General features: G+C 34.3%; 1 protein-coding gene across 10 annotated transcripts in view; it reads right to left on the reverse strand.

Annotated features, from left to right (window-relative positions):
* RhoGAP19D (Rho GTPase activating protein at 19D) overlaps window positions 1-13157 on the reverse strand; it is a 29448-nt gene extending 16291 nt beyond the window's left edge. For 6 of the 10 annotated variants that reach the window (XM_085655831.1, XM_035882405.2, XM_035882406.2 and 3 more), the window contains exons 1-5: window positions 12734-13157; window positions 9833-9894; window positions 871-1032; window positions 542-781; window positions 16-461 (exon numbers count right to left, since the gene is read on the reverse strand). In XM_085655831.1, the coding sequence (XP_085511957.1) occupies window positions 16-461; window positions 542-781; window positions 871-1032; window positions 9833-9883 (899 nt within the window). In that variant the 5' untranslated portion in view covers window positions 9884-9894; window positions 12734-13157. Of the gene's footprint in view, window positions 1-15; window positions 462-541; window positions 782-870; window positions 1033-2454; window positions 2476-9832; window positions 9895-10025; window positions 10444-10560; window positions 10915-11702; window positions 11902-12733 lie in introns of those variants that run through there. The other 4 variants (XM_085655827.1, XM_085655828.1, XM_035882401.2 and 1 more) reach the window with 4 other exon arrangements.
* Between the last annotated feature and the right edge of the window lie 1493 nt (window positions 13158-14650).

A 14650-nucleotide genomic window follows, 5' to 3' on the forward strand; every position in this document is an offset into this window, starting at 1 on the left:
TTACAAAGTACAAACCTAGAGTAAATCGATTCGGGACGCGTTCTATCATACAAATCGAACCTCTGATCCGGTGAGGGACGGCTGTACGACTGGAGAGGCGATTCCATGGCTTCTCTAGCTTGTTGTTGCTGTAGTTTTCTTGATTGCATTCTATCCTCGATAGGTTCGCAAGGAACACTCGTTTCTTGCAGGAATCTTCTTTGTTGCGCCGTGATAACTGGTATAGACGGTGACATCTTGTTGCCTTGTTGTTCTTTGTAAACAGCCTCTTCGCTTTCTCTACAAGTCGTATTCTGATTCTCTGAATCTGGAAGCGAGCAAATCCATGATTGCCTCGTTGTTTTCGGCGACGATCCAGGGATCATGCTGATAGATCTTCTTTGCTTCTGAGAAATCCTCTCTGGAGAACGTAATCGTGGACGTTGATTCGTCTCAGGATTGTGTGCCGTTTCACCAAAGTACTATTAAAAATTTATTATAGATTATTTTTTATCATAGATTATAAATTATTTATCGTCATGGAATTGAAGAAAATTCGCACCCGTTGCAAGATATCGTCTTCTTTTGAAACAACGAGTAGTCGCAACCAAGGACCCGCTTGTTGAATACGTTGCACTACACTGGCGTATTGTTCACCTCGTGTTGGTATTCCATCAACGGAAACCACCCGATCACCCGTACGAAGACCTGCTTCTGCTGCTGGCGAATTGACTCGCACCTGCTTTACGAAGATCGTGTCCATAGGCTCATCGATCCTTGTCCGCTCGTGTCCTGGCAACATCTGTAAAATACCATTTGGAAACTTTATAAATTCTATATTTATGAACAAGTACATTAGCTTTTTAAATTTTTTTTTCCATTTATACTTACGCAACAGGACTCGGGCGGATAAACGATAAAATGTCGGAGAGTGAATCCGAAGCCATTTTCGCTACGTTTAAGAAGGAGAGTTCGAGGACCACGAAGTGACGAACTCTCCTTTCGAGTAGCTGCAGATGTTGGTGCTGGTGGCGGTGGTGAAGTATGTCGCACCTAAAATCATTTATGAATTTTACAAATATATACAAAATTTGATACATTATTATATGATATTTTTTTCTTCATTTTTCTATTTTGTTTTTCTTATACGTTTCAATAGACTTGTTGACTTTGTTGATACGTCAATCAACAGCTTCAAAGACGAAATTAAATACACCAGATGTGTTTTTTATCATTGATATCCACGTAACTGCATATTATCACTTGTATTATATGCAGAACGCATAATGTCTGTGTGAAGTACGAGGTCATTAGGTAATCGCAGTAGTAAGTGCATGTTACTCGCACAGGAATGACCTTAATTGTCTGCTTCATTGGCTAGGTTAACTCTCGTTATGTGATTTATCAATATATTATGAATCGTCGTTCTAAAGATGAGAGAGGAGATCCGCATTCCCTCCATTTAAAAAAATTATTTTCAGTACAACGGTAAGAGAAGAAGCATAGCATATATGAATTAAATTTTTGTTCAACAAAAATTTTAATGAGTATGATTAACTCAAATAGATAATTCTTGTTTTTAGTAAGAAGATTTCGAGCGTGCCAAAAATATGTGAGTTTACGTTGAAAGATGTTTACTGGTATTCAAAGCATGTATATTTTAGTAATTGTAATGAAGTCAAGAATTTATGGCATTTTTTCAAAATCGCTAGACTTTTATAATCATGAACGGTACATGAAAATATGTAAATGATTTTATAAAAGGTAAAAATTAAATATGAACCTTTTATCAAATCATTCTATTCCGATTTTTTAAACTTAAACTTAAACTTAAACGTTTACTATTTTTTAATATCAACTTTGTTGGCTAAATTTTCTTAAAAGATAACATGGGATTATTCAAATACACATCACAAAGTTCCGTGTGAACGTTAATTGTAGGATTTTTAAGCGAAAGATTGAACAAAAGATAAGACTAGGAAAACTTGCCAAGAATCTCGAGTCACATAAAATATATAGGTAAAAGAGAGGAAGATGCTTTGCTGACGGAGTTTGAATAAAAGGTGGCAACTTTCCAGGAAACAAAATAGTACTACTGATTCGAAATAGTTAAGCCAATGAATTTCCATGGAAACACTAACGAAACGAAATTTTTCATTTTTAGAAAGTGGAAAACCTAGTCTGATCAACAAGAGAAGAAGAAATTCATTAATCAATTTGCACTAAATTTTGCAACGTCAATAACGATACCACCACAAAAATTGCTTTCCTTTCAAACAAATATACTAGATAGAAAAAATACTTGAAAATGTTCTTATCTAAAATAAAAATTAGCAAAGAAGACCGTATAAACCATAGATATTTTTATCACAATAATTAAATGTATGTCTTTACTTTCCTAGTTTTTCCTAAGTACTTGTCTTAACGATGAACTATTACATCATCGCGTAAATGTCAGTTCCTTTAAACGCCCACCTTCATTTTGACAAAACAGCAGACAGAAGATCATAAATCATTTTTTAAGTCGTTCAAAAATCTGCATTCATGAAACTAGCATAACGTACTTTCATCCAATTATCTTACAAAAGATCATTTATAAAACTTCGATCAACTCTCTTTATATCGAAATGATTAAAACGGTATAAATAACTATCGTTAAATTGTAATAAACTTTTTTTTTATAAAGGCACTTATTTATGAATCAACTCAATACATCGACATACCAAGTCTATGTCAATAATTTCAATAATATTTTTTATCATATTGTCATACTGATAGCCCAATTGCTTGCTTAGAAAATTGATCGAACTGCACTAGATCTGACTATTCACGTTGAACCACAAACGTCTGCCGTGGTTCGCCAACGTGTACAGTGGTTTTCCGTGTTATCTAATACGTATCACGTAGACACAGCTAATGCACTGAAGTACCAACACACATATCATTTCGTTAAGAGAACGATGGCTTTCGCCCGATTTCGTTAGACTGCATACCAAAAATAATCTCGACGAACGTACCTACGTACATATGTCCGTCCGTTCGTCCGTCCGTACGTACGTACGGACGTAAGTAGACGTCGGGGAGTCACAATGGCGGTGTGAGCAGCATACGTTAATTCATTTAGAACAAAACATGCGTGGCATAAATAAGAACGGTATTATAAATTAAAACCAAAGAAACATAAGTCCATGAATTGGGAGGCTTTCCCCAGCGACATTTAATTACCTTCACAAACGAAATCAATGTATTCGTAAATCGTAGAACATTGAGCATGTAACACGTCAACATGACGTTCCTTTTCATCATCGCAAATCAGGAATGAAGGAAGAAGCGACTGAGAGAGCCATCAAAAGACACGTCGTGATCAACAACGTGTCCCGTTTGCACAATTCGTGATCCCCTGTTGGATATAAGCGTTAGCATACGGTCACCGTGACACCATTAGCATTGTACCGGTGGTGCTGGCCCGTCTGTTTCATTGTGACGCTCTACGTTTCAGCCGAGCGAAGCCGTCACGCGTCGTATACCACATGCGGGAAACAAAATAGCACCGGTTTTACTGGAATACGCAAACACACTTTCGGGTACATAATGCGAAAGTTTTGACTTCCTGATTAGGAAAAAAAGCGAATGAAAGAAGACGAAGGATGGTTAAGTAGGTAACAACTTCCCTAAAAGCATGACGATACTTGGTCGGAAATTATTTCTAAGAATTCAAATAAAAGTAACAATTTGCTAACAGTGCTACTATTATATTTCTAACATTGAAGTAATCATTTCAGACTTTCTCAAGAAGTAAATTTTTTCAAAGTATGACATCTATTAAAATAGTATACCTCTATTTAAAATAGAGATAAATCATAATCAAGTATTTTTTTCTTATTATTTTTCACTATGCACAATCTGCTTTTATGAATATCGTTGTCCTTTGTTTTCTTAAATCGAGTGAGCTTTATGGTAACTATCATCGCTTGTATAGACATTGTAAAGAAAGCGTTTTTTGCTTTGTTCGTGGACGATGTTAGCGATGCTTTAGATTGATTTAATATGAACAAGTAAATAAAATTATCGAACATTTGATATAACCAAATAAATAAAATTATCGAAGAGTTGTAGTTACCGAAAAATATTATAAATATGTGCGAAACACGAACTTTGAACTGCTTTCTCTTTTCGTACAAGGCATCAGGTTATATTTAAGAACGTTTGCTATTAAAAAGATATTTTTGCGTCTCCTTAACGACGCTCTGTATACAATCCACGCTGTTCTTGGATACTTTCAAAGCAAATCGAATATGTTTATATGGAAAACAGATCCTATGAGCGGGAGTGTCAATAAACACATTTGTGTCTGACAAACGGCAAGGAGATCGAATTGGGGATATAGTTAACGTGCCGAGGAAAGTGGGTCGTGTCGAGAGAGAGAGAAAAAGAGAGAAAGAGAGAGAGAAAGAGAGAGAGAGAAAGAGAGAGAGAGAGAGAGAATCGATCGACCATTACAGCCGTGAACAATTCACTACAAAATCGACGATGGATTTTAAAAGCCGATTTATTGTATAAAACGCCGCCATTGAAAAGCGCTAAGGAAAACGAAAATTATGAGCTCCATTTAAAGTGCACCGTTATAGCCCTCGCAACACATTTTTAAATTTCCTCTACTTCTCTTTCTCTCTCTCTCTCTCTCTTACTTACCAGAATAAAAGTAGAAATGGCGTCTCTCAGTCTACAAAGATAAATATTTATCAGTATATTTCTGAAGATTATACTTTTGATGTACAAGAATAATTGAAGATAAAAAAAAGTGAGATTACAATCGTAGGAATACAATGTCTAGGATTAATATATATTAAATATGTATATTTATTATTATAAATATATATTATAAATATATACATATATATATAAATATTAAGTTTCTCGCAAGGAGATTCAGAAAAACGAAGTAAAGGACACCCTCCAGAACGAATGAATTGGCTCTTGGTTTCCGCCTTCCTGGCTGCAGACCTCGTCTATTAAAGACTAATCGGCCGTTAACCGATTGCGAACCGGTTCGCGTCGACGCTCTACAGAAATTCCAATCTTTCGCTTAAAATATTAACATCTACTTGGTACGTCCTCGCACGATCCGATACGGTCCTGGTGCTCTCGTGGAAATCTCAAAAAATTTGACACTAAGATCTCGATCATTAAAGTTCTACATTGTAAAACATAATATCATGATGTTGGCAATCAGTATTCATCGTTCAATTGTAAATATCATAATACATGAATTAGCTGAGAAGTTATCAACACCATTTTGTATGTAATTTCTTCGCGAGGTCTTGGATTACAACAAAAAGAGAGAACCTGTGAGATCATGATTATATAAAAAGTTCGATTAAATTTCGAGAAATTGCAGAAACAAGATCTTGATAAATATTATCTCATTATCAGGAATAAATTACTATCGTTTCATATATTGACGTTATCGATGATATTGATGAAGTTCACAAAAAAGTTCATGATTCTTTTTTCTACAAAGATTCAAGAACATCTGAACGATTTTATTGACCTATTTTTTACAAGTTTCAAGTGTAGTCGAGTTATGTTACAAATCGGTATGTAATTCTTTTTTGCCTCTGTCTCTCTCTCTCTCTCTCTCTCTCTCTCTCTCTCTCTCTCTCTTTCTCTCTCTCTCTTTCTCTCTCTCTTCCTCTATCTATCTATCTATCTTTCTCCACTCACCCTACGTTGTTTTATGAGACTCGAGAGGAAACGAGAGGAAGAGAAAAGTTACGTAATTTCGCATTACAGACACGCTCTTGCGTAAGTCGCTACGACGCTGATCAGCGATTGCGATGGAGGATGACCGGCAACCGGTATACACGCACAGTCTCTCCGTTTGACATCGAAAAATTATTTAAAAATTTTATAATTACCTTGAGAATTTGCCAATTTTCATATCTACTGGCAGACGGTCCTTCAGGAAGAAATAAATAAATTTGAGGATAAAACAGCCAGTACGAAAACAAAAATATAATTCGTTCTTTTTTCCTTTTAATATATAAATATATTAAAATCGAACGATCGACAAATTAATTGACGATTAATTTTCGATTGTTCTTTACTCTTGGTTTACCTTTGACACTTAATTAACATAGTGATAAAGCTCTTCGAATAAACAGATTAGATCAACATGATGAGGTCTCTCATTCATAAAAGTTTTTCACTTCTTTAAAATACGCGATCATCGGATAATTTTAAACCGTATCATTGTTCGACTCACCTAAGAAATTAATCGAGCGTGAAACACACCGCCGCAAGAACCAACGATGCCACAGTACTCTTCCCGAATGAACGCGCCTCGTAAGAACCTCGAATATACATAGATTTTACCTCGAAGAAATAATGATCAAACACCATCACATATTGTCACTATTATTATCGTTACTTTTTTTTTATTATTTCTTTTTATTACTTCTTGTTTTCTATTCCGAGACAGAAAAGAATATTTGCAATATCATTACCAAGATGCAATTAAAGTTTGATTGTTTTAAGACACTTCTGAGGTAAAACAAACTTCATAACGAAGATTCTGTTCCTTGGTCACTTTTTCGTCGTGCTCGAGAAAGAGAAAGCGAGGGAAAAAGCCGAAAAAAGAGTTAAGGACACGCGATGAACTCTCAAACAACAGTATGGTTCGCGCGATACTGACGATACTGAATCAAAACGGTGTTGTACGTTCCTACGTGGTTGCTGATAGTGGTGGGGTCAAGAAGATGGAAGCGAAGAGGTGGGAGACTGCGTGTACCTAGTGTAGTACCTCTAGCTACCGCCTCCGACTACCTCCACCTTTCCGCCTCCTCAACCCCTAGTCCGACCCCACCATAACTTACCGGAAGATACTGCACTGTACCATGACAATCTTTATCGAATTATGAGTGCTACGTATTCGCAAAAATATTTTTAGTTCTTGAACGCGACTTTTTTAATGAATATTGTCTTACCTCTGAAAAGTTTCATTTTCAATGAATAGAAAAATTTGACTATGTAATGCAACGACGTATTACGAAATTTTTTTTTGTTTTTCATTTCATTTCATTTATTACATATAATCATTTCATTATCAATGAGTGTCGAAATTAGAACAATGCAAACGTATCACTAAATATTTCTTACTTTCCTAATTATAATAATTAAACAGTTGCAACTGTTTTACTTATTTAAATATTCTATAATATATAAATAGCTTCATCTTTCTATCATAAGCTGATTGAAAAGCGTTGCCTACGCGAAAACGGCGATGCGCAGGCGTATCGAATACTCTGTATCGATATAGCATAAACATCGCTTATAAACACTGCTCTCTATTATAACTCGGGTTCGTGCTTGCTATGGCATTATCAGCAGTATTAAGTGCATCGTAAACCATAGCTGGGCTATTGATGTGTACACGGATGTGTGCATGTATCTTTACATATATACGAACGATTCTCCATTTAATTTTCAAGTGAAATTATTTTTAAATAATGAAAAACATTTCTTTAAATAGAAGAATATTATAAAATAAAATACGTGATCAGTGGTAGATACATGGATATTTATATTCGTACGATCTTTAATTGATAAAAGTAATCACCCTTGAAAACGTAATAATAGTATGAGAGTGAAGCCCTTAATCCTTAGGTGAGATTTACCATACACGTGCCTCCACTCTAAAACCGCTATACGTACGTGTGACAGCTTTGCTTGAAAGTACCAACTCCTGCCTATTCATGAGAGACAATGTAGAAAGACGTTTTATCGACAGCTTTGCAACCTATCGTGCATAAAAGGCAAAGGACGAGCACGTACAAAGCGTATATATAGAATAATAAATATAGTTGAGATATGTTGAAGTGTAGGCGTGCGTGCGTGAGTGTTTGTGCGTGTACGTTGGTCATTCGTAGGACTTTCAGTGAATCTATTCTTTTTCAAAATAATGTATATTTTTAATCGATGAGATTCTCTTTCTCTTTTTACACCACTTTCTCCCTTATCTCAAAGTTCATTCTATTTCTGATCCAATAAAAGGGGTCAAGGCTAATAGATGGGAAAAACATCTTTGCTTCTATTTAAACTGTTTCGTCATAGAAGGAAAAATTAATGAAGAAACAAAATTTCATATGGAGTTGGAATAATTTTTGAAATTTGATCAATTCTCCTCTGAAACTTAACAAGACTTAACGAAATAGTAAAATAATACGACGAGTACTATAGAGTAATAGTTTGAACAATTACGAGACTTTTATGACGTCACAAATAGTCGAATTGAACGTCTATCGGTAATTTCGATCGATAGTTAGTACGATTAGTATCATTGTTAGATACAAAGACTGGACGTTCTGTTCTCGCGTAACTATTACACAGAAGAGAAGACGAGTAGGCGTAAAACCAGAAAAAAAAGAGAGAGAGATTCGTTTACGTTGCGTTTAATGAAAAAGTATCTGATTGCTAGCTATCGTAACGCTAAAGCGAACTATATTTAAATTATTAAATATATTTAAATTATTAAATATATTTCGTCGACAAACTATTCCCTGACGGAACCGAGCTTTCGACTATGGCACGCTTTTATATTTTATATAGTAGAAGTTATACTCCGAGTTCCGTTACTCATTACTGAATACTCGCTATCCAGTTGAAAGTAAAAATAAGTAAGAAATTTCGAGCCATTCTTTTTTCTACTGCAGAAAGTGGAATAGAGATGGAGACGACTCAAGTGTGTCGGGGTTGTCTGTGAAAGAGAAACAGACAGACAGAAAAAGAGAGAGAAAGAGAGAGAGGGGTCGTTCACCCGTCAAGTGGAGATATCAACGTTGTCGCCCTTTTTCCCTATTTATTTGTCAAACTTCTTACTCCCTCAGTGAAAAAATCTTGCCTTTTGATTAATTAACGTCTTCAAATAATCGATTATATTTTAATTCATTGAAACAAATATAATATAAAGATCCAAGCAGGAATAATAAATCATATTTAAGGTTAATTTAAGTGGTAAGCTTTACATTAAAGTGTAGAGTAGTTATAGATCCTCGAACAACGCGGAAGATCAAAATACAAAGTCTTTAGAGATCTCGCTTTTCTCTCAGTATAATATATACATATAAAGGTACATATACAATATGCATACATATAGACACATAGATATATATTAGAGAAAGTGCGGCGATGAACATAATTTTATTTCTTCAGAGGGTGAATCAGTACTAAGCACGAAGTATGAAATGGTGATACAGTATGAGTCACCGGCTCGTCGTAAAAGGGAGGGTCGCTTGTATAACGAACAAAGGGAGCGAAGGAGTAGGTGGATATGCCAAGTAGAGGAAAAGGGTGGTCAGAAGGTGGGCTCATTCAGGGATGAGAGAGACGAACGACTAACGAGGAAGACTCGTTTCTTTAAACGACACAATATTATTTCACTCGTTAATTGATCTATTGGAAATATTAACATATAATTTTTCTCGATATTAATAGCTAACATAAGATCATTTAATGATTAATATTCAACCAATGAACATTATATACTTATTAATTATAAATTATATATAAGTGTGTGAAAAAACATACGAATCACTTTGCTAAAGAAATAGTTTAAAAGTTTTTTCCTCTTTTTTTCTCTTTTGATGACGTGGAACCTTCCAACGATAAACTTTATCTATAATGCATGCATTAAAACTCGTTGCTAGAATTTCCGATAAGTTGTGTCGGTAAAATTCGTGGCTTACATTCGATGCCTTTATATCGCCGCTACACTAATATTAAAGAACTAATAACACAATGTTTAATAAAAAACAATTAACAGATAATGAGAAAGTGATTAATTATTTGAACTCACCGCATGAACCTGACCGATAAGCCTTTGTGCGTTCTTTCGATCCTCGGCCATCGTTTCTTCTCCTAAAAATGATAAACAATGTTTTTGTAACAAAATTTTGGAGACATTCACGAAAATAAGGAAAAGAAACGAACGGTGTAAAAATTGATATCCTGATAAATTTAAAAAAATTTTTCTATCTTTCCATACATACATATATATATGTGTATCGATTCTTTCGTCGTCCACTTAAGCAAGTACAGATCATATAACGTAGCGTACTAATTCATACACACGTATCTATCCGCCTATACAGAATGCACTTTCTCCTTGCGGTTTGACTACGTGTATATTAGTCAACGAAATCGAGCACTACTTGCAAATCCAAAAAAGCAACTTCTTAGTTTCTCGATCGCCATAAACCAGTGATATCGAACACGCTAATTTCGAAAAGTTCCTCTTATTGTCGGTGTGTTCATGCACGTATATTATACTCGTGCTCCTAGTTGGCTGTTTATTACTTCGGTATATGTACATATTGAAATGGTGTTGTACGGCGAACGACCGAAACCGCAAAATTTTTTTTACTGCGAAACGTGGCACACGTCGATAGATTATGTATCGCGTTTGTTCTGGAACACAACGGTAAATACAACAAAGAGAACATAGAAATTCGATGTAAAGGAAAAAAGAAAGAAAGTTTTAAAAAATAAAGAAAGAAGAAAAAATAAGAGAAACCAGGTATGTACTCAAGAAGCTTCTCCTCGAGACACGATATGGATGCTGAAAAGACCGGGAGCCGGCTTGCTTACTCAGAAAGCACGAAGAGAAGAAAGAAGAAAAAAATAAAAAAAAGGAAGAAGAAAAAGAAGCCGAAGGCTTCACGTGCACGCGACTCATACACGCGCAAAGAGTGACCGACCATGAAGACCTCGAGTGTCAGCAATGCAAACACTGATCGCGACATTTCTCGACCTCAAAATTCTTTGCGATGATCGAGATATCGAAGGAGATCCCTTTTATTGTCAAACGAGGACTCGCCTAACGTATCATGAGATACCTACCAACTCCAAATGAAACAATCTACGCGGTAAGGCAATACAGTATTCTCCTTACTTAAAAAAAAATTAATTAATCAATTTTAATAATCAACAAATGGTAAGACAATACTTAAAATCTTTCTTATTTGAAAAAAAAAAAGAAAACAAAAAAGAAAAAAGATGAAATAAATATAAACGAACAAGATCTAATTTTAATAATTGATAAATCGCATAAGACAATAGACAAAGTTATCTTATTTAAGGAAAAAAAAGAGAAAGATGAAAAAAAAATTTCAATAATTAATAATCTTTTTAATAAGAAACCTTTCTAAACCTTGAAGTTAATAACATATTTCTCCTTTGATATTGTGTAAATAGAAAAAAAAACAATAAAAAAACAAACGTAAAAGTGTTAAGGCGCCATTAGGAAAGATACACCTATCGAAAAAGGAAACGCTTAATCGGCAAACCACTCTGCTTTTCCGTACTTGTTTCGCCCTCGAACACTCTACTCCGACGTTCTTGTCAGTAATCGTATCAAGATATTTCGCAAATTATATAGTATACATTCGGTATAAGGAATGACTCGGTTTTGATACGCCATGTTTGCCAAATGATTACATCACGATCAAAATATTGATAATAAATGCAACAAAGGAATGGCAAGTAAGTGTTAAAAGTATATTTCCCAATCCTTAAAACAGACTGTAATTATATTTTTGTAAATCTATATACACGAAAACTTTGTAACAATGTAACGACGACGATTTTAAATAATCCTCTCGTTCGATATTTTGAATAAAACATTTTTTAAAGGAAAACTTGACAAAAAAATTTTATAAACAACTTACAAATATAATTTGATGATACTTCGTATAATCCAAACTAAAGATTTATGCAACTTCTAAAACTTTTAAAAAAACGTTTTATAACACTCGCTATCACAAAGTTTTGAATTAACTTATTCGATTCTTATTTCAAATTGAGAACATTCGTGGATAATTTTTCGAAACGACGCGATATAAAAATGAACATTTGGAGGCCGCGTAAATATTTGTACGCGAGTTATGTGTGAAGATCCCTACCTACCTCCCTCCCACTCTCTTCCTATACCCCTCTTGTACCCACTATCTTCCTCTTACGGACTAATCTTATCGGTCTCGCGCGCATATCTCCTTCGAACGACATACACCGAATGAATTGCTCGTCGAAAAGAGCTAGCCGATGACGTTTACGATATCTATCGTTCTTAAACGTATCACAAGAACCTGTTTCTTTCTCTTTCCCACTTTTTCATCCCTTCCTCACCCCCTTCTTCCACCTTTTTTCTTCTTTCTCACTTTATGCCTTTGATACGACGATCGGAACTTCGAAACAACAAGATCGGAGCAACGATAAGTTAGCTACCTTAACACTTTCGCATAATATGTCTATCAGCTTAGCGAAATCTTTAACAGGACATGTAAATTGATTTCAAATAAATTATTCAAGGTTGGAAGCGTACAAAAAAATGATAATAATATAAAAAGAAGAAAAAAAAAACTCTATCGAATGAGAAAAAAACAAAATAGACGAAAACTACGAATATAAGGATCAACGCTCCGAAGAATCGATGCTCCGTATTAGTATATCGAATTCATTTCGAAATGCGTTTTGCCTTACGTCTTGAACTTGTGGACTATTTAGTATTATGTGTTAATCTCGTATTACCGAGTATTTTATTTAGAATCGTAAAACGTATGGTTAATATTATACTCCCCAACGAGAGCATAATCATTGAAAAACTTTATTTATCCGTACGTACAACTAACAAAATATTATACGTTCAAACGAAGAAATAAACTTTTATGTAGGATGTGTAACAACATACATACATACATACCTCGCACAAATTTATCTCGTTGATATAAAACCTACAGCGCCTCCCGTACTCCTCGATCTGTCTTTTCGCTTTTTTCATTGGCGTCCAGTGGGACGATCGGAGTTTGGTATTCGTTGCCTCTTCCAGCGTTGAACACAAGAAAAAGTTGTCTCGTATCGAGACACCTTCGTTCGCTCTCGACGCATCCCTGCGATTTCTTTATCGTGTAATAATAATTTCAAGAGATCTCTTTCCTTGCCTCGTTTCTGAGATGATAACGAAAATAATAATCTTCAAAAAAAATAAAAAGAACCCGATTCACTCCGAAAACATTCACAGCCGCGCATGAATCTCGGACGATGCGATTTCTCTTTCTGTCTTCTAAAGGTATCCCCACTATCTTTATGTCTCTCTCTCTCTTTCTTTCTTTCTCTCTCTCTCTCTCTCTCTCTCTCTCTCTCTATCTATCTATCTATCTATCTATCTATCTATCTATCTATCTATCTATCTATCTAATCTATCTATCCATTTCTCTCTCTCACTCTCTCGTTTTTTTTCTTAATTATGTGGACGGAGAAATACACGCGGCGTTATGACGCGGACGTTGCCCCGGCGTGTGATTCGTTAACGATACTACGTAATTTCACGGACGGTTAAAATACCAAGGATGGAATTGTCTGTACGCGTTTTATCGAGCTACTCCAACTATTGTTGCAAAGACGATGTGCAATAAAAGTACCACAGAACATGGCGGACACACTCGCTCCCTCGCTTCTTTGCTCCAGAAAACGTTTAACACCATCCAGTTTCATTCGGCTCCGAATAGGGACTGGTAAGGATCATATAGAAGAGAAGCTATTTCAAAAGTCATGCAAAACCATATACACTTACGCCTCATAACGTTCATTTCGCGAATTAACGCCAGAAGCGCGCTCCAACTATTATTTTAAATTATTTTAAAGCATTGAGATACTTCCGAAGATTGTAGCTTTAATTGATATTTTTATATTGATTAATTCAAAAATACTTCATGAATATACTTCAAAAATACTTCAAAAATATCTTTGATGAGTGTAATAATAAATTGAGGTAAATAATTTACAATTTTATTCGTTGTACTGAAGGTATTTATTATTAATATTTTGTATCAGTTTTTTTTTTATTAGTCATAAATAATCTATGAACTGTTATACTCAAGAAATCATAATTTAATCAGTTTTCTATCTTAAATAATGAATGAAATTATGGTACATAAACTGCTTCACCACTACAAACCATAATTTCACCTATTACACCTTTTGCTTTAAATAATTTATGAAATTATTGTATATGATCTTTTCACCTCCACAATCATTCTCAAGGCCATTGCTTACATTACAAAATCAAAAATTACAATATAAACATATAAATTTTATCTGCTTGGATAGTTGTATCTCACAAACCAAAATTTCATTCATAATAAGTAGTTACTAAAAACATGCTCACTAAGTATTATTTTTTAAACGAAAATATTTATTATTTTTTATATTAATATATAATAAATGTTTATAATAAATGTTTATGATAAAAAATTACTGACAACATTTCTATTTTTACTAAATCTTTAGAATATAAATATTGCATATTTTTTAGGATTATTTCGTAAATTATATCAAGAAACTTGATGAAATCATGAAAAATTTAAAAAGAGTACCTAAAGACCGATATTGTTTACAATTATCAAATCCAAACAATGGAATTGAAAGAGAAGCTATGATTAAGTTTGATCCTAAATAATCATCTTTACCAAATTAATTAGCCTATTCTCCAAGCATATAACCTGTCTCAATAATATTGATACTATAATCAATGTAAATTATGCTGTTTCTGTCATAATACATCACAATTTCTCCTAATTCATCTAATAGATCATATAATCTAAATATTACATTAATAGTT

The sequence above is a fragment of the Vespa mandarinia genome, chromosome 3 (genome assembly GCF_050613455.1).
Source record: "Vespa mandarinia isolate Hongniang chromosome 3, ASM5061345v1, whole genome shotgun sequence".
Lineage (NCBI taxonomy): Eukaryota > Metazoa > Arthropoda > Insecta > Hymenoptera > Vespidae > Vespa > Vespa mandarinia.